Below are 21,351 nucleotides of genomic sequence, written 5' to 3' on the forward strand. Positions count from 1 at the left end.
TTGGATTCTTTGATATATTTATTGCACTAGTGTGATCACATCTTAGTGGAATGCATCCGAGATCAAGTCCATAGTCATATAATTGTTGTTTGAGCAAGAGAATCTATGCACAACAACTTCCTACTGCTATGTATTCAGCTTCAGCAGTGCTAAAGGCAACACAAGCTTGCTTTTTACATGACCATGATACTAATGCATTACCTAAGATATGGCAAGTGTCGCTTGTGCTTTTGCGATCTGTTTTGCATCCTGTGTAATTAGAATCTGAATAGCCAACGAGACTACATATGCTACCCTTTGGATACCATAGCCTACATTGGTTGTTCCTTTCAAATATTTCATAATTCTTTTTACTGCTACAAGATGCAATTCTTTAGGATATGCCTGGAATCTTGCACACAAACATACACTAAACATGATATCTGGCCGGCTGACTGGTAGATATAATAAAGATCCCATCATACCTCGATATTTTGATATGTCTATTGAAATACCAGATTAATCTTTGTCAACATAGGTTCCGGAGCCCATAGGAGTTGCACATTCTTTGTTGTTTCCCATCTCAAATCTTTTTAACAATACCTTGCAATACTTTGCTTGATTCATGAAGATGACATTCTTGAGTTGCTTGATGTGAAGTCCAAGAAAATAAGTTAACTTTCCCATCATGGACATTTCAAATTCTCCTTGCATCATTAGTGAGAATTCTTCACATATCTCTTTATTGATTGATCCAAATATGATATCATCAACGTAGATTTGAACCAATAAGGTGTGATTGTTAGTTCTTTTAATAAATAATGTCTTGTCAACCTTACCCTTTTCAAACCCTCGTTCACACAAGAAGTTACTTAGCCTATCATACCAAGCTCTTGGAGCTTGTTTCAACCCGTAAAGAGCTTTCTTTAATTTGAAAACATGTGAAGGATTCTTGAAGTCTTCAAAGTTGGGTGGTTGTTTGACATAGACTTCTTCATTAATGTATCCATTGAGAAAAGCACTCTTGACATCCATCTGAAATAATTCAAAATTCATAGAACAAACATAAGCGAGTAATAACCGAATTGCTTCTGACACTGCTACCGAAGCAAACGTTTCATCAAAGTCAATCCCTTCTTCTTGATTGTATCCTTGAGCAACTAATCTTTCCTTGTTTCAAACAACTATACCATTTTCATCTAGTTTATTTTTAAACACCCATTTAGTACCAATGATGTGTTTATCTCCAAGATTAGGAACAAGTTCCCATACTTTGCTTCTTTCAAATTGGTTTAGTTCTTCTTGCATGGCAAGTATCCATTGATCATCTTTAAGTGCTTCACCAATCTTGGAGGGTTCTATTTGTGAAACGAATGCCATATTCAAGCAAGAATCTTGTAGTTTTAGCCTTGTTGTAACTCCTTTGTTGATATCACCTATAATATTGTTAATTGGGTGATCTCTATGGATTCTTCATTCCTTAGGAAGATTATCATCTTGCTTTTCAACGTTGACTTCATTGTCTTGAATTGGTTGATCATCTTGATTTTCTTTGCTTGTATCATTACTTACAACATCATCATCATCATAAGAAATATTTTTGTCCTCTTTCAAGGGGTTAGTTTCATCAAAAGATACATGCATTGGTTCTTTGACTAATAAAGTTCTCCTATTGAAAATTCTAAAAGCTTTACTAGATAATGTGTAACCAATAAAGATACCTTCATCGGCTTTCTCATTGAATTTTCCAAGGTTATCCTTTCCATTGTTTAGCACCAAACACTTACATCCAAAAATGTGGAAGTGAGAGATGTTGGGCTTTCTTCCTTTGTAGAGTTCATAAGGAGTTTTCTTAAGAATTGGCCGAATTATTACCTGGTTGGATACATAACATGTTGTGTTTACGACATCTGCCCAAAAATATTTTGGTAGACTTGAGTCGCTTAGCATGGTCCTTGCAAGTTCTACCAAAGATATGTTCTTTCTCTCAACAACATGTATTTTATATTGGGTACTGCAAAGAAGATCCTTAGAATGCAAATCATGTGAGATAAGCAAAAAAGAATTTTGCAGTTATCTCAAGAAGCATACATCAATCGTGTTTTGAGAAGATTCAACATGGGTAACGCCAAGCCGGTTAACATACCTTTGGCAAGTCACTTTCTCCTAACCAAGGAACAATCACCTCAGACAGAGGAAGAAAGAGAATATATGGCTAAGATTCCATTTGCTTCAGGAATTGGAAGTTTGATGCATGCAATGGTCTATACGAGGCCCGACATTGGTCATGTAGTGGGAGTTGTTAGCAAGTTTATGTTAAATCCAGGTAAAGCTCATTGGGAAGCAGTAAAATGGATTTTGAGATATCTACGAGCCCCCACAGAAAAGTTTCTATACTTCGACAAAGAAGAAACAAAAGTACAAGGCTACGTAGATGCATACTTTGCAGGTGAGGTCGATCACCGAAGAAGTACCACTGGTTATATATTCACTATCGGTACTACAACACTTAGTTGGATGTCGCGGATAAAAAATATTATTGTGTTATCCACAATAGAGGCTGTGTATGTAGCAGTAACATAAGCTAGCAAAGAGATAATATAGCTTCAAAGGTTATTAATAGAGTTGGGTTTCATCCAAGAGCAAAGTGTTTTGTATAGTGACAGTCAGAGCGCAATACATATGACAAAGAATTTAGCATTTCATTCAAGAACAAAGCACATTGATCTTCGTTATCACTTCATCATATCTCTGCTTGAGGATGAGGTGTTGGCACTGAAGAAAATTGAAGGAAGTAAGAACCCATAAGACATGTTAACAAAAGTGGTAACCATCAAAAAACGGAAGTTGAGCTCAACTTCAATTAGCATGCTAGAATAATAAACCCGAGAAGGCTGTTGCATGATCAATGTGTGAAGAATGATTAAAATCAGTCTTCATGTGGGAGATTGTTAAAGTCAAGATAAAACTTAGCTACTAAGTAAACTTAGTAACAAAGTAAAATTGCTTAGCCAAGAAGCAAGTTTCTTAACCATGAAGAAAATTTCTTAGCCATGAAGTAACTTGTCCATTAAGAAACTTGCTCATGAAGCAAGATATCTAATCACCTATAAATAAAGGTGATGGATGAAGCGTGAATTTCATTCCAACCTGAAGAAAATTCAAACATTGAGAGAATTTCAAGAGAGCTAGAAAGATTTCTATGAGTGATATTCTTGGGTGTAATTGGGTTTTGGATAGTGAGAGATTGTGAGTATTTGTAAACACTTTGTGTAAACTTCCCTTTTTCAATATAAAGGTCTGCAGCAGCTCAGAGACGTATGCAGATTGAGCTGGACTCCGTTATCAATTTTGTGTGTTATTATTCTACATTTTTACTTTCACTTTAATCTGACCACGAGAAATTTTGCGTAGTTTCCTAACAAGTTTATAGTTGGATCGACTAATCAGCATTGAGTGAGCCTCCTTGGTGATTTTATAGTCTTTGAATTACTATGAGGTAACACAGGTGGGGACCCTAGCCTATGAAACATATAGGCCATATCAAATAAACATGAAACTTTCTTAGATTCAACCAACTGGACTTTGGGTTTCCACATCTTTTGAACTCTTTTATTTTTTATTTATATATAAGCAAATAGTACTAATGGGAGTACAAGAGGTACTCTAACCTATTACAAGAATGTTTAATTAATTGTTTTGAAGACAAACCAAAGGGTTATTTCACCAAATCAAAAATACATTGCTTGATGGAATATTTACATTTGCCAACAAACTAGTTCCAAGAAATAGATTGGATGTTGTCCAATGTAGAGCAAGTAGCAACAATAACATTGTTAAACAAAATTGGATTCCTAGTGGTCCATAAAAACCAAATTGTAGCAAGCCATATGAAAACTTTCTTGCACCTAGGTTCGATTCCTTTGCAGGCTCTTCAGAATTGTAAAAAATGGTACACGCTAGTTCGATTAAACGTGAAGTCAACACCTAATAAGTTAGACCCTTGCTACCACACTTTTTGCGACCAAGCACAAGTAGAAAATAAGTGTTCACAAGTTTCACTTTTAGAGAAACAAAACGCACACGTTTTATTATTGGAATCCACCAAAACATCCCGTTTCTAAAACTCATCCTGTGCAGGAAATCTTGAAATTAACACTCTCCAACCCAAAACCATCACCCTTGATGAAACAATAGTATGCCACAGTTTGGAAAACACTGCTCACCGAGTATTTTATAGAATGCTATCTTCCACTGAATTAATTAGTTGATAATAAGAATGAATGTTATTCTTCCCCTTTATTAGTTGTTTTGAACCTTGATGGCTCAAAGAAGAAAATCACGGCCATGTTCTTAGTAAGTGAAATACTTTTATGAATGGTAATATCTACAATCCCTTTGTCAGCTAACTTAAACTTGTCATTGTTGATAACCCTTTGAATGGCTTTTTTCCAAAAACTATACAATGAGTTGAATAGTGATTATAAGAGTGTTAGGCCTCTTATAACTAAATACTATAAGAGGAGGGTCAAAAGTTAGAATTTTAAATGGGAACTGAATTTATAATGCAGTTATTTTTTATTTAGGCAGTTATTGTGTCAATTTAAGTTGTAAATCAGGCAGTAACTGCTGCTTTAAAGCAGTTATGGAGCAAATAAAAGTAGGAAATTAGAGATAGAAGGGCAGGAAATTTCTGAGTGGTTATTGGAAAGGGAGAGACCAAGCTCTCAAATTCTTGGAGTGGATATTCTTGTAATCGTTTATCAATTCTGCCCAAACAGAATTGTAAACTCGAATTATGTTTAAATTCAATAAAGAATTTGGTTCCCCAATTTCAATTATGTACTAACCAGTTCTAACACTGGTATCAGACCAACAAAAGTCTAGGAGAAATTAATGGTATTTACGCGCATTATGGAAGCACGTATGGAAGTTTTGGAACGAGGGTTTGAAGGGTTGCTGGCTTTGTGTGAATCATGGGAAAAACATATGGAACACGAGAGGGTGGAGCGGTTGGAAACTAGGTGCCAATTGAATGACTTGGTTGATGCTGTCAGGCTAATTCACGCGAGACAGGAAGATGATTCCAGTGATGGGAGTCAGGCTGTGTTGTATGGAGAGAGGCCAGAAAATTCCCTAGACTCGCGAAACAGGGTCGAAAGGTGGAGGAAATTAGAAATACCCGTCTTTGATGGTGAAGATGCGTATGGATGGACGACTAGGGTGGAGCGATACTTTGATCTGAAAGGAATGTCTGGGGCTGAGAAGTTGCAAGCGGTAATGGTGGCTATGGAGGGAAAGGCTTTGACATGGTACCAATGGTGGGAATTTTCTGCTCAACATCCTACTTGGGACGATTTTCGTGCCGCTGTGATTAAGCATTTCCAACCATCTATGGTTGAAAGCCCTTTTGAATTGTTACTAGGTCTCAAACAAACAGGGTCAGTAGAAGAGTATCGAGAAAAGTTGGAATTGTACGCAAGCCCACTCAAATGTGCAGAACCCGCATATTTGAAAGGAATCTTTTTGAATTGACTTACGGAAGTGATAAGAGTAGAATTAAAATTACACCCAGTGGAGAATTTTGCGGAATTAATGGACTTTGCTCAAAGAGTTGGTGAGAAGAACAATTTAGTTACCAAGGGTAGAAATTCCGCGAATTCTGGGGGTAAACCAATGAGAACTTACAGTAATACTAGAACAGTGACATGGGAACCTAAGATAAAACAATAAACGCAAACTACAATGTCCTGAGTTGGAAGTTCTTCATCGGAAGGAAGTATTGCAAAGCCTCCTGGAACTTTCAGAGGCAGAGGATTCAGAAGGTTAACCGAGGATGAAATGCAAGAGAAATCACGGAAGGGATTATGTTTTCGCTGCGATGAGAGGTTTAGTCCAGGCTACATGTGTGTTAACAAACAGTTGCACGTGCTGGTTTTGGGTGAGGAAGATGAGAAATGTGAATTGTAGGAAGCAAATCTAGTGGAAGTGGAGGGAGAATTAAAAGACCTCAAATTGTCTATGTGTAGCATTGTTGGTCTCACTTTGAAGAAAACCATTAAGTTATGGGGAATGATTTATGAGGAACATGTTATGGTCCTTGTAGATTGTGGAGCTTCACATAATTTTATTTCATCCACTTTTGTGAAGGAACATAATTTGCAAATGTTTGCAACCTCCATATACACGGTGGAAGTAGGAGATGGGAGAAAACTTGATTGTGGAGGAGTGTGTCCTAAATTAGAATTGGTGATGCAAAGACTCAAAGTGCAACCAGATTTTTATGTCTTTGATCTTGGAGGAGTGGATGTAGTGTTGGGGATGGAATGGTTGGCTGGTCTGGGAGAAATTAGAGCCAATTTCCGTGAGTTAACACTTAGAATTCCTATTGGAAATGGTTATCATACTTTGAAAGGGGACCCTGATTTAACTAGAGTTGTAGCATCTCTAAAGTCCCTTTTGAAAGCGTTAAATGATCAAGGCCAAAGATTCTTAGTGGAATACCATCAACTACAAGCCGAAACTGCAGTTACAGATGAAAATCCAGAATGGACAACAACTATTTTAGAAGAATATGGTGATGTTTTTCAAGAACCTCAAGGGCTACCCCCTACTAGAAGGCAAGACCATGCTATTATCTTGAAGGAAGGTGCCAATATTCCCAATATACGGCCTTATAGGTACCCTCACTATCAGAAAAATGAAATAGAAAGATTAGTAGATGATATGTTGAATTCTAGTATAATTAGACCAAGTGTTAGCCCCTATTCTAGCCCAATCATTTTAGTGAAAAAAAAAAGATGGCGGGTGGCGCTTTTGTGTAGATTACAGGGCTTCGAATAAGATAACCATACCAGATAAGTACCATATTCCTATTATTGACGAGCTGCTTGATGAATTGGGAGGCGCAATGATCTTTTCAAAATTGGACCTGAAATCGGGGTATCATCAAATTAGGATGCGTGAAGCAGATATTCCAAAAACAGCTTTTAGAACTCATGAAGGGCCTTATGAGTTTATTGTCATGCCTTTTAGGCTTACGAATGCCCCTTCAACTTTTCAATCCCTTATGAATGAAGTGTTAAGGTCGTACTTGAGAAAGTTTGTGTTGGTTTTCTTCGATGACATCTTGGTTTACAATACATATGAACAGGCGCACCAAAGGCATTTAACGGCTGTCCTAGCTTTAATGAAAGAGAATCAATTATTTGCCAACAAGAAAAAATGCACTTTTGGGCAGACTCAATTAGAGTATTTGGGTTATATCATCTCAGCAGGTGGAGTTGCAGCAAATCCAAAGAAGATTGAAGCTATGTTAGATTGGCCAACACCCAAGGACGTCAAGGCCTTAAGAGGATTTTTGGGGCTGACAGGGTATTATCGAAGATTTGTTAGAGATTATGGCAAGATCGCTAGGCCCTTGACCCAACTTTTGAATAAAGACAACTTCCAATGGAATAGTGAAGCCCAAGCTTCCTTGGAACAACTCAAGAGATTGGTGGCAGAATTGCCAATACTCATTGTTCCATATTTCTCTAAAAGCTTTACCATAGAAACTGATGCATCTAACAAGGGCTTGGGTGCAGTTTTATTGCAGGAGGGGAGACCAGTGGCTTTTATTAGCCAAACATTATCAGACATAGCACAATCTAAGTCAGTTTATGAAAAAGAGTTGATGGCTATTGTGATGGTTGTTAAAAAGTGGCGACATTACCTGCTAGGAAGGCATTTCGTCATCATTACTGATCAAAAAAGCCTAAAATTTCTAACAGAACAACGAGTAATGGGTGAAGAATATTTTAGGTGGACATCAAAACTCATGGGACTAGACTTTGAAATCCATTATAGGTCTGGAAAAGAAAATGGTGTGGTTGATGCACTTTCTAGAAAGATGACATTTGCAGCTTTGTCTTCAGTTCACTTTGAAGAGGTGGAAGATTGGCCGGAGTCCGAAACTAATCGAGATTCTAAGTTACAAAACTTGATACATGATCTAATCCAAGATCATAATGCTTATTCAGGCTATACATTTCAAAATAAAAAATTGCTCTATAAGGGGAGATTGGTGCTACCAAATGGATCTTCAAGGATTCCCATTTTCTTACAAGAATTTCACAACTCAGCAGTGGGGGGACACTCTGGCTTTTTCAGAACCTATAAAAGAATTTATGAGGTTGTGTATTGGGAAGGCATGAGAAAAGATATCCAGCATCATGTGGCCAGTTGTGAGGTGTGTCAACTTAACAAGTATCAAACTTTATCTCCTGCAAGCCTTCTTCAACCAGTACATATACCCAATCAGGTTTGGGCTGATATATCTGTGGATTTCATTAAAGGATTACCTAAGGTTCAAGGTAAAAATGTCATTCTCGTAGTGGTGGACAGATTGACTAAATATGCTCATTTTCTAGCACTTAGCCATCCTTTCACTATATAAGATGTTGCTGCAATTTTCCTTCAAGAGGTAGTAAAGTTACATGACTTCCCCTCTACTATTGTGTCTAACAGAGATAAGATTTTCCTGAGTCATTTTTTGTTGGAGTTGTTCAAAATGGCAGGTACGAGACTCAAATTTAGCTCTACTTACCATCCTCAAACAGATGGACAAACCGAAGTAGTCAATAGGTGTTTGGAAACATACTTGAGATGCCTCACAAGCACTAAGCCCAAACAATGGCCAAAGTGGCTAAGTTGGGCAGAATTTTGGTTTAATACCAATGATCACAACTCTCTAAAATTAACCCCTTTTAAGGCACTATATGGTCGAGACCCACCTTATCTCCTAAAAGGGACTACTATTCCTTCGGTTGTTGAAGAAGTTAACATCATGACACAAGATAGGGACCAAATGTTGCATGATCTAAAAAACAATTTGGTCACAGCTCAGAATCAGATGAAAAAGTACGTTGATAAGTCTATGCGTCCTATTTCCCTAGGGGTTGGAGATTGGGTTTATTTGAAATTACAACCCTACATATTGCGGTCCTTGGCTAAGAAGAGAAATGAGAAATTAAGTCCTTGTTTTTATGGACCATATCAGATTTCAAAGCAGATTGGAGCAGTTGCATTTGAGTTAGCTCTTCCACCAGAGAGTAAGATACATCCAGTGTTTCATGTTTCCCTACTTAAGAAAGCCATCTCTTCTTCAGCTATCCCTCAACCTTTGCCACCTATGCTTTCAGAGGAACTAGAATTGCAAGTTACTCCAGCTGTTGTACAAGATGTTCGCAACACTCCCAGTGGCATAGCAGAAGTCTTGATTCAGTGGAAGGACCTACCAGATTTTGAAGCAACATGGGAACCTGTTGAGACCATTATGGAGCAATTCCCTTCTTTTCACCTTGAGGACAAGGTGACTCTTTTGGGAGGGAGTATTGTTAGGCCTCTTATAACTAAATATTATAAGAGGAGGGTCAAAAGTTAGAATTTTAAATGGGAATTGAATTTATAATGCAGTTATTTTTTATTTAGGCAGTTATTGTGTCAATTTAAGTTGTAAATCAGGCAGTAACTGTTGCTCCAAAGCAGTTACGGAGCAAATAAAAGTAGGAAATTAGAGATAGAAGGGCAGGAAATTTCTGAGTGGTTATTGGAAAGGGAGAGACCAAGCTCTCAAATTCTTGGAGTGGATATTCTTGTAATTGTTTATCAATTCTGCCCAAACAGAATTGTAGACTTGAATTCTGTTTAAATTCAATAAAGAATTCGGTTCCCCAATTTCAATTATGTACTAACCAGTTCCAACAAAGAGTTGTGTCATTTATAATATCTCTTGTCTTTAATTTCTTCAGGGACATGAATCTTGTGACCATCCAAGAACCTAATTTTCTTATCTTTAAGTAGATAGTCGAATAAATTTTTTTGAACCTTGATGGTTTAGATAAGGAAATCATGGCCATGGTCATATTAAGGAAAAGACTTTTATGAATGGTAACATCTACAATTCGTTCGTCAACTAACTTAAACATGTCTTCTTTGGTAGCCCTTTGAATGGCTTTTTCAGAAGACTATACAATTAGCCAAATAGTGATTATAAAAGTTGTGTCATTTACAATATCTCTTGTCTTTAATTTCTTTAGGGATATGAATCTTTTGACCATCTAATAGCCTAATTTGCTTATTTTTAAGTAGATAGTTGAATATCCTCCTTCACAGTTGTTTTTCACCTTGATGGCTCATAGAAGGAAACCATGGCCATGATCATAGCAATGAAAAGGCTTTTATCAATGGTAATATTTACAATCCCTTTATCAACTAACTTAAATTTATCTTTGTTGATAGTCCTTTGAGTGGCTTTTCCAAAGACTATACAAGAGTCGTCTTTCATTTCTTTAGAGATAGAAATTTTGTGACCATCCAATAGCCTATTTTGCTTATCTTTAAGTAGACAATTGAATATCTAGTATCTTTTCCTTTAGCAGGCATTAACTAGGTCATTTTGTTACCATCCAATAGCCTATTTTGCTTATCTTTAAGTAGACAATTGAATATCTAGTATCTTTTCCTTTAGCAGGCATTAACTAGGTCATTTTGTTACCATCCAATAGCCTATTTTGCTTATCTTTAAGTAGACAATTGAATATCTAGTATCTTTTCCTTTAGCAGGCATTAACTAGGTCATTTTGTTACCATCCAATAGCCTATTTTGCTTATCTTTAAGTAGACAATTGAATATCTAGTATCTTTTCCTTTAGCAGGCATTAACTAGGTCATTTTGTTACCATCCAATAGCCTATTTTGCTTATCTTTAAGTAGACAATTGAATATCTAGTATCTTTTCCTTTAGCAGGCATTAACTAGGTCATTTTGTTACCATCCAATAGCCTATTTTGCTTATCTTTAAGTAGACAATTGAATATCTAGTATCTTTTCCTTTAGCAGGCATTAACTAGGTCATTTTGTTACCATCCAATAGCCTATTTTGCTTATCTTTAAGTAGACAATTGAATATCTAGTATCTTTTCCTTTAGCAGGCATTAACTAGGTCATTTTGTTACCATCCAATAGCCTATTTTGCTTATCTTTAAGTAGACAATTGAATATCTAGTATCTTTTCCTTTAGCAGGCATTAACTAGGTCATTTTGTTACCATCCAATAGCCTATTTTGCTTATCTTTAAGTAGACAATTGAATATCTAGTATCTTTTCCTTTAGCAGGCATTAACTAGGTCATTTTGTTACCATCCAATAGCCTATTTTGCTTATCTTTAAGTAGACAATTGAATATCTAGTATCTTTTCCTTTAGCAGGCATTAACTAGGTCATTTTGTTACCATCCAATAGCCTATTTTGCTTATCTTTAAGTAGACAATTGAATATCTAGTATCTTTTCCTTTAGCAGGCATTAACTAGGTCATTTTGTTACCATCCAATAGCCTATTTTGCTTATCTTTAAGTAGACAATTGAATATCTAGTATCTTTTCCTTTAGCAGGCATTAACTAGGTCATTTTGTTACCATCCAATAGCCTATTTTGCTTATCTTTAAGTAGACAATTGAATATCTAGTATCTTTTCCTTTAGCAGGCATTAACTAGGTCATTTTGTTACCATCCAATAGCCTATTTTGCTTATCTTTAAGTAGACAATTGAATATCTAGTATCTTTTCCTTTAGCAGGCATTAACTAGGTCATTTTGTTACCATCCAATAGCCTATTTTGCTTATCTTTAAGTAGACAATTGAATATCTAGTATCTTTTCCTTTAGCAGGCATTAACTAGGTCATTTTGTTACCATCCAATAGCCTATTTTGCTTATCTTTAAGTAGACAATTGAATATCTAGTATCTTTTCCTTTAGCAGGCATTAACTAGGTCATTTTGTTACCATCCAATAGCCTATTTTGCTTATCTTTAAGTAGACAATTGAATATCTAGTATCTTTTCCTTTAGCAGGCATTAACTAGGTCATTTTGTTACCATCCAATAGCCTATTTTGCTTATCTTTAAGTAGACAATTGAATATCTAGTATCTTTTCCTTTAGCAGGCATTAACTAGGTCATTTTGTTACCATCCAATAGCCTATTTTGCTTATCTTTAAGTAGACAATTGAATATCTAGTATCTTTTCCTTTAGCAGGCATTAACTAGGTCATTTTGTTACCATCCAATAGCCTATTTTGCTTATCTTTAAGTAGACAATTGAATATCTAGTATCTTTTCCTTTAGCAGGCATTAACTAGGTCATTTTGTTACCATCCAATAGCCTATTTTGCTTATCTTTAAGTAGACAATTGAATATCTAGTATCTTTTCCTTTAGCAGGCATTAACTAGGTCATTTTGTTACCATCCAATAGCCTATTTTGCTTATCTTTAAGTAGACAATTGAATATCTAGTATCTTTTCCTTTAGCAGGCATTAACTAGGTCATTTTGTTACCATCCAATAGCCTATTTTGCTTATCTTTAAGTAGACAATTGAATATCTAGTATCTTTTCCTTTAGCAGGCATTAACTAGGTCATTTTGTTACCATCCAATAGCCTATTTTGCTTATCTTTAAGTAGACAATTGAATATCTAGTATCTTTTCCTTTAGCAGGCATTAACTAGGTCATTTTGTTACCATCCAATAGCCTATTTTGCTTATCTTTAAGTAGACAATTGAATATCTAGTATCTTTTCCTTTAGCAGGCATTAACTAGGTCATTTTGTTACCATCCAATAGCCTATTTTGCTTATCTTTAAGTAGACAATTGAATATCTAGTATCTTTTCCTTTAGCAGGCATTAACTAGGTCATTTTGTTACCATCCAATAGCCTATTTTGCTTATCTTTAAGTAGACAATTGAATATCTAGTATCTTTTCCTTTAGCAGGCATTAACTAGGTCATTTTGTTACCATCCAATAGCCTATTTTGCTTATCTTTAAGTAGACAATTGAATATCTAGTATCTTTTCCTTTAGCAGGCATTAACTAGGTCATTTTGTTACCATCCAATAGCCTATTTTGCTTATCTTTAAGTAGACAATTGAATATCTAGTATCTTTTCCTTTAGCAGGCATTAACTAGGTCATTTTGTTACCATCCAATAGCCTATTTTGCTTATCTTTAAGTAGACAATTGAATATCTAGTATCTTTTCCTTTAGCAGGCATTAACTAGGTCATTTTGTTACCATCCAATAGCCTATTTTGCTTATCTTTAAGTAGACAATTGAATATCTAGTATCTTTTCCTTTAGCAGGCATTAACTAGGTCATTTTGTTACCATCCAATAGCCTATTTTGCTTATCTTTAAGTAGACAATTGAATATCTAGTATCTTTTCCTTTAGCAGGCATTAACTAGGTCATTTTGTTACCATCCAATAGCCTATTTTGCTTAAAGTAGTCAATAGGTGTTTGGAAACATACTTGAGATGCCTCACAAGCACTAAGCCCAAACAATGGCCAAAGTGGCTAAGTTGGGCAGAATTTTGGTTTAATACCAATGATCACAACTCTCTAAAATTAACCCCTTTTAAGGCACTATATGGTCGAGACCCACCTTATCTCCTAAAAGGGACTACTATTCCTTCGGTTGTTGAAGAAGTTAACATCATGACACAAGATAGGGACCAAATGTTGCATGATCTAAAAAACAATTTGGTCACAGCTCAGAATCAGATGAAAAAGTACGTTGATAAGTCTATGCGTCCTATTTCCCTAGGGGTTGGAGATTGGGTTTATTTGAAATTACAACCCTACATATTGCGGTCCTTGGCTAAGAAGAGAAATGAGAAATTAAGTCCTTGTTTTTATGGACCATATCAGATTTCAAAGCAGATTGGAGCAGTTGCATTTGAGTTAGCTCTTCCACCAGAGAGTAAGATACATACAGTGTTTCATGTTTCCCTACTTAAGAAAGCCATCTCTTCTTCAGCTATCCCTCAACCTTTGCCACCTATGCTTTCAGAGGAACTAGAATTGCAAGTTACTCCAGCTGTTGTACAAGATGTTCGCAACACTCCCAGTGGCATAGCAGAAGTCTTGATTCAGTGGAAGGACCTACCAGATTTTGAAGCAACATGGGAACCTGTTGAGACCATTATGGAGCAATTCCCTTCTTTTCACCTTGAGGACAAGGTGACTCTTTTGGGAGGGAGTATTGTTAGGCCTCTTATAACTAAATATTATAAGAGGAGGGTCAAAAGTTAGAATTTTAAATGGGAATTGAATTTATAATGCAGTTATTTTTTATTTAGGCAGTTATTGTGTCAATTTAAGTTGTAAATCAGGCAGTAACTGTTGCTCCAAAGCAGTTACGGAGCAAATAAAAGTAGGAAATTAGAGATAGAAGGGCAGGAAATTTCTGAGTGGTTATTGGAAAGGGAGAGACCAAGCTCTCAAATTCTTGGAGTGGATATTCTTGTAATTGTTTATCAATTCTGCCCAAACAGAATTGTAGACTTGAATTCTGTTTAAATTCAATAAAGAATTCGGTTCCCCAATTTCAATTATGTACTAACCAGTTCCAACAAAGAGTTGTGTCATTTATAATATCTCTTGTCTTTAATTTCTTCAGGGACATGAATCTTGTGACCATCCAAGAACCTAATTTTCTTATCTTTAAGTAGATAGTCGAATAAATTTTTTTGAACCTTGATGGTTTAGATAAGGAAATCATGGCCATGGTCATATTAAGGAAAAGACTTTTATGAATGGTAACATCTACAATTCGTTCGTCAACTAACTTAAACATGTCTTCTTTGGTAGCCCTTTGAATGGCTTTTTCAGAAGACTATACAATTAGCCAAATAGTGATTATAAAAGTTGTGTCATTTACAATATCTCTTGTCTTTAATTTCTTTAGGGATATGAATCTTTTGACCATCTAATAGCCTAATTTGCTTATTTTTAAGTAGATAGTTGAATATCCTCCTTCACAGTTGTTTTTCACCTTGATGGCTCATAGAAGGAAACCATGGCCATGATCATAGCAATGAAAAGGCTTTTATCAATGGTAATATTTACAATCCCTTTATCAACTAACTTAAATTTATCTTTGTTGATAGTCCTTTGAGTGGCTTTTCCAAAGACTATACAAGAGTCGTCTTTCATTTCTTTAGAGATAGAAATTTTGTGACCATCCAATAGCCTATTTTGCTTATCTTTAAGTAGACAATTGAATATCTAGTATCTTTTCCTTTAGCAGGCATTAACTAGGTCATTTTGTTACCATCCAATAGCCTATTTTGCTTATCTTTAAGTAGACAATTGAATATCTAGTATCTTTTCCTTTAGCATGCATTAACTACGTCATTTTGTTATAGTTGACTATTAGTAGATCTAATTAATTTTTTTTTTAGTTTAGAGATTTATTTGAAAATTCTCAAACAAATTAAGGATCGAAGGATTCATCAAATCAAAAAGTAATTACTCTCCATTTTTTTACTTGAAAATCAAGTCACTTCAGCAACTTTGTGCAAATTTTGATAAAGGATGACAATTTAGTTTCGATGCACTTTTAGGCTTATTCAAAAGGGTAAAAATGAAGTATCTATCGTATGAATTGGTTGAGAGAAATACTTAAAATATCGTTTGAGAGTTTCGACTGTAGGAAAGGACTTTGGAGGAAGGAGAAAAGAGCAAACTAGAGAGGAATCTTCCATCTTACTTAAAAAAAGTAACTTTATAAAGAATATTTATGATTAATATATTTTCAATTTTTAAAATTTGATAACAACATAAAAGGATTTGAAAAAATTATCTATATACTCCAAAACCATCCAAAATTCTCATGCAATACATTTTTTGAGTTTTTCCAAATGAAAAAGATTTTATATTTTGAAGAAAAACAATCACCCAAAACTCTTCTCTTTCAAAGCTTTTCTATTCTTTCATTTTATCTTTCCTCTTTCCCAAACTCTCCCCTAAAAAACTCTCAAACATAACATTAACTATTGCAAAAATAGTACAATATAATTTAACAATATCAAGTTGTTAATTAATTCGTCTATTTGCGATTATTTTTTATGCATATACTATATTAGCTTTGACCAGATTGGTGTGGGGATTTGGGTTTTGCACAAAACTCAGATTAAGAAGTGGGACAAAGTTGTTGATACCCGCCCTATCACTTGTCCCTCCGGTAAAATAATTTTTATTTTTAAATTAATATATATATATATATATATATATATATATATATATATATATATTTATTCATTTCATTCTTTTCCCTCCGGTAAAATAATTTTTTTTTTTATATAAATATATATATATATATATATATATATATATATATATATATAATTATTCATTTCATTCAATATCTTTTATATAGTATAAATTTTAATATCTTTCATAGAATATATAATTTTATTTTAATATGATTAAATAATAATTATTTTCTATTATATTAATAATAATAACTATAATTTTTAAATTTATTATTCTATAAATTGCTGTGTAGCGAGAAAACCCGAACTCTGCTGAAAAGGAGATGGTTATCCAAAATTTAACCTCAACTTAAAACAATGGCAAATGCGGATTTTTCAGTAGAACCCCGCCCCGCCCATTCCATTGCCATACCTACTTCTAGTCAATGGAGAGGGAAGAGAGCCTGAGAGATTCACAATTTCACACTTGATACGCGTTGTTCCACGCGCCACCCAGTCAGCAGTAATAGTATATTATTATTAATTGAAGAGCAGAGTCATCCCATCATTCATACACGGTCATCTCTTGACTTTTTATTTTATTTTTATATTTCCCATCTCTCTCTCTCTTTATAAGTTCTTCTTCTTCACCTTCACCTTCACCTTCTCCTCTCCTCTTCTTTCCTTCTTATCTCTCTCAAGCTGCTGCCTCTGATTCATTTGATCCTGTTTCTAAAGTTCTAAAGGTTCGTTTCACCATTTTATTTTATTTTATTTTTCTTGATCACCACCGTTCAATTATAGGCGTGTCTTCCAGTTTCATCTCTCTCTCTCTCTCTTGCTTTTTTTAATTCTTTCTAGTTTAGTGTTTTTTTGTTGCTGACACAGAAGATTATTTCTGATTATAGAGCATTCTTCAGTAGCTATTTATTAATTATGAGTAATTTTTAGTTAATGTTTTCCCGGAATTTTTGTTAGGATTCTAGTTTAACCCTTTTATTTCAGTTCCTGAGGAATATCGACTCACATTTTACTTTTCAGTGTTATTCGAAGATTCAACTGTTACATAATATAGGATACAAATTCAGAGTTGAGATACAGTGAATTAGTTTTTGGTGGAAAATTTACGATAGAGTATGAAAAATAAAAATTGAACGGATTAAATTCCATTAGTTTGTTTCTGGTCTTATGGCTTTAGGAAAATATTGATGTAGTCGGTTAAAGTTGGGTTACTGAAACAGCTATTTGATGATGATATCTGTGCCTGATTGTAGTTTAGTTTAGACAATGATTTTGCATTACATCTCTTTTATGATAGAACCCTCTTTTGATATAATTAAATTAAAATATTGGTGAAAAAGTTGGAACCATAATAATGATATATATTAATGCTTTTTGTGTGTTAGAAGAACTCCATGATATCTTGTAAGCCATGAAGGTTTGGCATTATTGTTGTTTTCAACTTTATTATCCTTCAAGATGTTGATAGTTTTACATGGATCAGCCAGGTGAGCTTGGAACTGATTTATTTTGAAGATATTGATTCTATTTGACATTAAAAGCCACATTCAAATAACTTCGTACTGTCATGACTTGTTTTCCTTTCTTATTTGGTAAGAAAGTGTCGTCTGATGTAAGACGAGATCCTGAAATTGATGAAGGTAACTTATGTACATTTGATTAACTTTTAGGAGTATGATTGTATTCTTGGATTGACATGTTCATGATTTAATGAGAGAAAAAATAGTTGCTTATAATGCTTCACTTTAATTGAATATACTTGTGAACAGGACTTTCTGGCATTCGAATAAAAGTCTATACTTACAAACAACTAAAAATTGCCTCTGACAATTTCAGTCCGGCTAATAAAATCGGGGAGGGTGGTTTTGGTTCTGTCTTTAAGGTAAGCAAACAATTTCCAAGTGGTTTTGATCATTATTTCTTCCCCCTCTTCGCTTTAGCAATAAAAACCTTAACAATATTTTGGTGGATGATCAGGGAGTGCTAAAAGATGGGAAGGTAGCCGCTATAAAAGTTCTTTCAACGGAATCAAAACAAGGGGTGAAGGAATTCTTGACAGAGATTAATGTGATTTCAGAAATACAGCATGAAAATTTGGTTATACTCTATGGTTGTTGTGTGGAAGGAGATCACCGAATATTAGTCTACAATTACCTTGAGAACAATAGCCTTGCACAAACCCTTCTAGGTAAATGCATTATAGTTTTTTGGTAAAGTTTTCTGGGAGAATTTGAGAGCAAGGACTTTTATTTCGTCATAATCATGGACTTATTATATCAATAATATTTGACTCTCAACCTTACCTCTTTGAATAATTTAATTTTTCTGCACTTGCACTTGCAGCTGGAGGTCACAGTAATCTCTACTTTGATTGGCAAACACGATGTAGGATATGCATTGGAGTTGCACGTGGACTTGCCTTTCTCCACGAGGAAGTACAACCACATATTGTTCACAGGGATATAAAAGCAAGCAATATTCTCCTTGACAAAGACCTTACACCTAAGATTTCAGATTTTGGTCTTGCAAAACTTATTCCATCATACATGTCTCATGTCAGCACACGCGTAGCAGGAACAATGTAAGTGTTTTAATTTACTGTCAGTACAAAATTTGAAAGTATTTATTTATTTTTACCTGTTGAAAGAGCAGGGTGCCCTTCCCAAAAGTAAGACTTGGGTGCCTCAACTTTTGTATTATATATAATATAAATGCTAGTGTTTGGTAGCAATCCAAACCTGTCAAACAGCAACCAAAGCAATTGCAACTATAACAGAGCAAGAAAAATAGAAGAATTGGAATAAATCTGTATATTATTGATGATGAAGGGAAATGGTAGTAGTAGAAGGTCTCTCTAACTACACTTAGAGCAAAGTTCCACATAGAGGAATATCTCACTCTGGTCTAACAGAAAATTAATTCTCATAAAAATTCTCTCTCCTAAGAATTGCACCCTTTATACCAACAAGGAGCACATTCCCTCCTGGCTACTTAGATTCTCTCTCTGCCACGTCATTAGTATTTTTGGACCTTCTTTGGTACACTCTCCAAACTCTTGGTTTACCCAGAATGCCCTTAGCCTTCGTTGCTTCCCCATCAGTGTTGTTGAGTGGTATAACTAAATGTTATACAACAACATCAGTTTTCTTTCACAATATGTGAGTTAGCTACATAGATCAAACTCTTGGTTTACCCAGAATGCCCTTTATAACACCCCGATTTTCAAAGCGAGGGTGTAGTTTTTTTTTTAAAAGAAATTAAAATAAAACAGAGAAATAAATAAGGTAACCTTTGGATAAATAATTAAGTCATTATAATTTACAAGCAGCGGAAAAGTTTCTCAAAATATGAATCCAAAATATTTACACATCAAAAGTTGGTACATGTAACCCATCGAAAATAACATGTCAAGCTGACAATATTAGTATAGGTACAGTCTTCCATTTTAAAATAAATACAATTCAAAAGAAAGATGTATGTTCCCTCTATGTCAACCTAATCTGATCATTCTCCAAAACAAACTAAACGCCCTAAGTGATCTCCACGCGCCCCGTAAGATCCTCCTAACATAGCTCCAGTCAGGCATTCCCCTCTACATTCCCATCCACAGGGTACGAACCAGTAGGATTGTCCTGGCTCTCATCTGAGGGCAAAGCCCAGATTTCCACAATAGTTGTAAAGGGTCACCAACCGAAATTAACAGTTAACACATAACATTTAAGTTTTCAAATGCACATGATAACCTTTCAACCTAGCATGCACCTTAAAAGGGTTTTCCATATGCTAAAAGTTCATATAATGCTTGCAAAATAAAAATGAAATCAAAATAAGTCTTAAATCAATCAAGTAATAACAACTGGCCAATCTATTGATGAACCAATTGAGCAATCGATTATCTAACTCAAAATAAGAATTTTTACTAAACCAATTCATTGGGAAATCGATTGCTTGAAGGTGTTTTTCTAAAATCTGTACTCTGGGCTTACATCAATCGATTGGGCAATCGATTGAATGAATAGCTGAGCCCCTGTAACCAATTCAATCGATTGGCAAATCGATTTTGCCTAAATAGCTGAGCTATTGTAATGGCCAAATCGATTGGGAAATCACCTGTGCAGTCTCTCACGGACAAACACAATTTACCAGGGTGTAGTCTCTCACGGACAAACACCTGTGCAGTCTCTCACGGACAAACACAATTTACCAGGGTGTAGTCTCTCACGGACAAACACCTGTGCAGTCTCTCACGGACAAACACAATTTACCAGGGTGTAGTCTCTCACGGACAAACACCTGTGCAGTCTCTCACGGACAAACACAATTTACCAGGGTGTAGTCTCTCACGGACAAACACCTGTGCAGTCTCTCACGGACAAACACAATTTACCAGGGTGTAGTCTCTCACGGACAAACACCTGTGCAGTCTCTCACGGACAAACACAATTTACCAGGGTGTAGTCTCTCACGGACAAACACCTGTGCAGTCTCTCACGGACAAACACAATTTACCAGGGTGTAGTCTCTCACGGACAAACACCTGTGCAGTCTCTCACGGACAAACACAATTTACCAGGGTGTAGTCTCTCACGGACAAACACCTGTGCAGTCTCTCACGGACAAACACAATTTACCAGGGTGTAGTCTCTCACGGACAAACACCTGTGCAGTCTCTCACGGACAAACACAATTTACCAGGGTGTAGTCTCTCACGGACAAACACCTGTGCAGTCTCTCACGGACAAACACAATTTACCAGGGTGTAGTCTCTCACGGACAAACACCTGTGCAGTCTCTCACGGACAAACACAATTTACCAGGGTGTAGTCTCTCACGGACAAACACCTGTGCAGTCTCTCACGGACAAACACAATTTACCAGGGTGTAGTCTCTCACGGACAAACACCTGTGCAGTCTCTCACGGACAAACACAATTTACCAGGGTGTAGTCTCTCACGGACAAACACCTGTGCAGTCTCTCACGGACAAACACAATTTACCAGGGTGCAGTCTCTCACGGACAAACACTTGTGCAGTCTCTCACGGGCAAACACAATTTACCAGGGTGCAGTCTCTCACGGACCAACACCTGTGCAGTCTCTCACGGACAAACACAATTTACAAGGGTGTAGTCTCTCACGGACAAACACTTGTGCAGTCTCTCACGGACAAACACAATTTATCGGGGTGTAGTCTCTCACGGACAAACACCATTAAGTAAAGGTAGATATTAAAAGATTCTCCGTTTTTAATACCCATTTAACTCTTACAATTCGAAC

General features: G+C 35.6%; 2 protein-coding genes across 4 annotated transcripts in view; both read left to right on the plus strand.

Moving 5' to 3' along the window:
- The first annotated feature begins 13,514 nt into the window (after positions 1-13,514).
- Positions 13,515-14,111, plus strand: LOC140918773 (uncharacterized). Its single transcript, XM_073363568.1, has one exon. The coding sequence runs from the start codon at positions 13,515-13,517 to the stop codon at positions 14,109-14,111; it is 597 nt and encodes a 198-aa protein (XP_073219669.1).
- A 2,271-nt stretch (positions 14,112-16,382) lies between these two features.
- LOC101509510 (cold-responsive protein kinase 1-like) overlaps positions 16,383-21,351 on the plus strand; it is a 9,009-nt gene continuing 4,040 nt past the window's right edge. Inside the window, exons 1-5 of one of the 3 annotated variants that reach the window (XM_004515962.4) lie at positions 16,383-16,800; positions 17,559-17,715; positions 17,845-17,957; positions 18,053-18,263; positions 18,419-18,656. In XM_004515962.4, the coding sequence (XP_004516019.1) occupies positions 17,643-17,715; positions 17,845-17,957; positions 18,053-18,263; positions 18,419-18,656 (635 nt within the window). In that variant the 5' untranslated portion in view covers positions 16,383-16,800; positions 17,559-17,642. Of the gene's footprint in view, positions 16,801-17,541; positions 17,716-17,844; positions 17,958-18,052; positions 18,264-18,418; positions 18,657-21,351 lie in introns of those variants that run through there. The other 2 variants (XM_012712003.3, XM_073370794.1) reach the window with 2 other exon arrangements.

The sequence above is a fragment of the Cicer arietinum genome, chromosome 7 (assembly GCF_000331145.2).
Source record: "Cicer arietinum cultivar CDC Frontier isolate Library 1 chromosome 7, Cicar.CDCFrontier_v2.0, whole genome shotgun sequence".
NCBI classification, from domain to species: Eukaryota; Viridiplantae; Streptophyta; class Magnoliopsida; order Fabales; family Fabaceae; genus Cicer; species Cicer arietinum.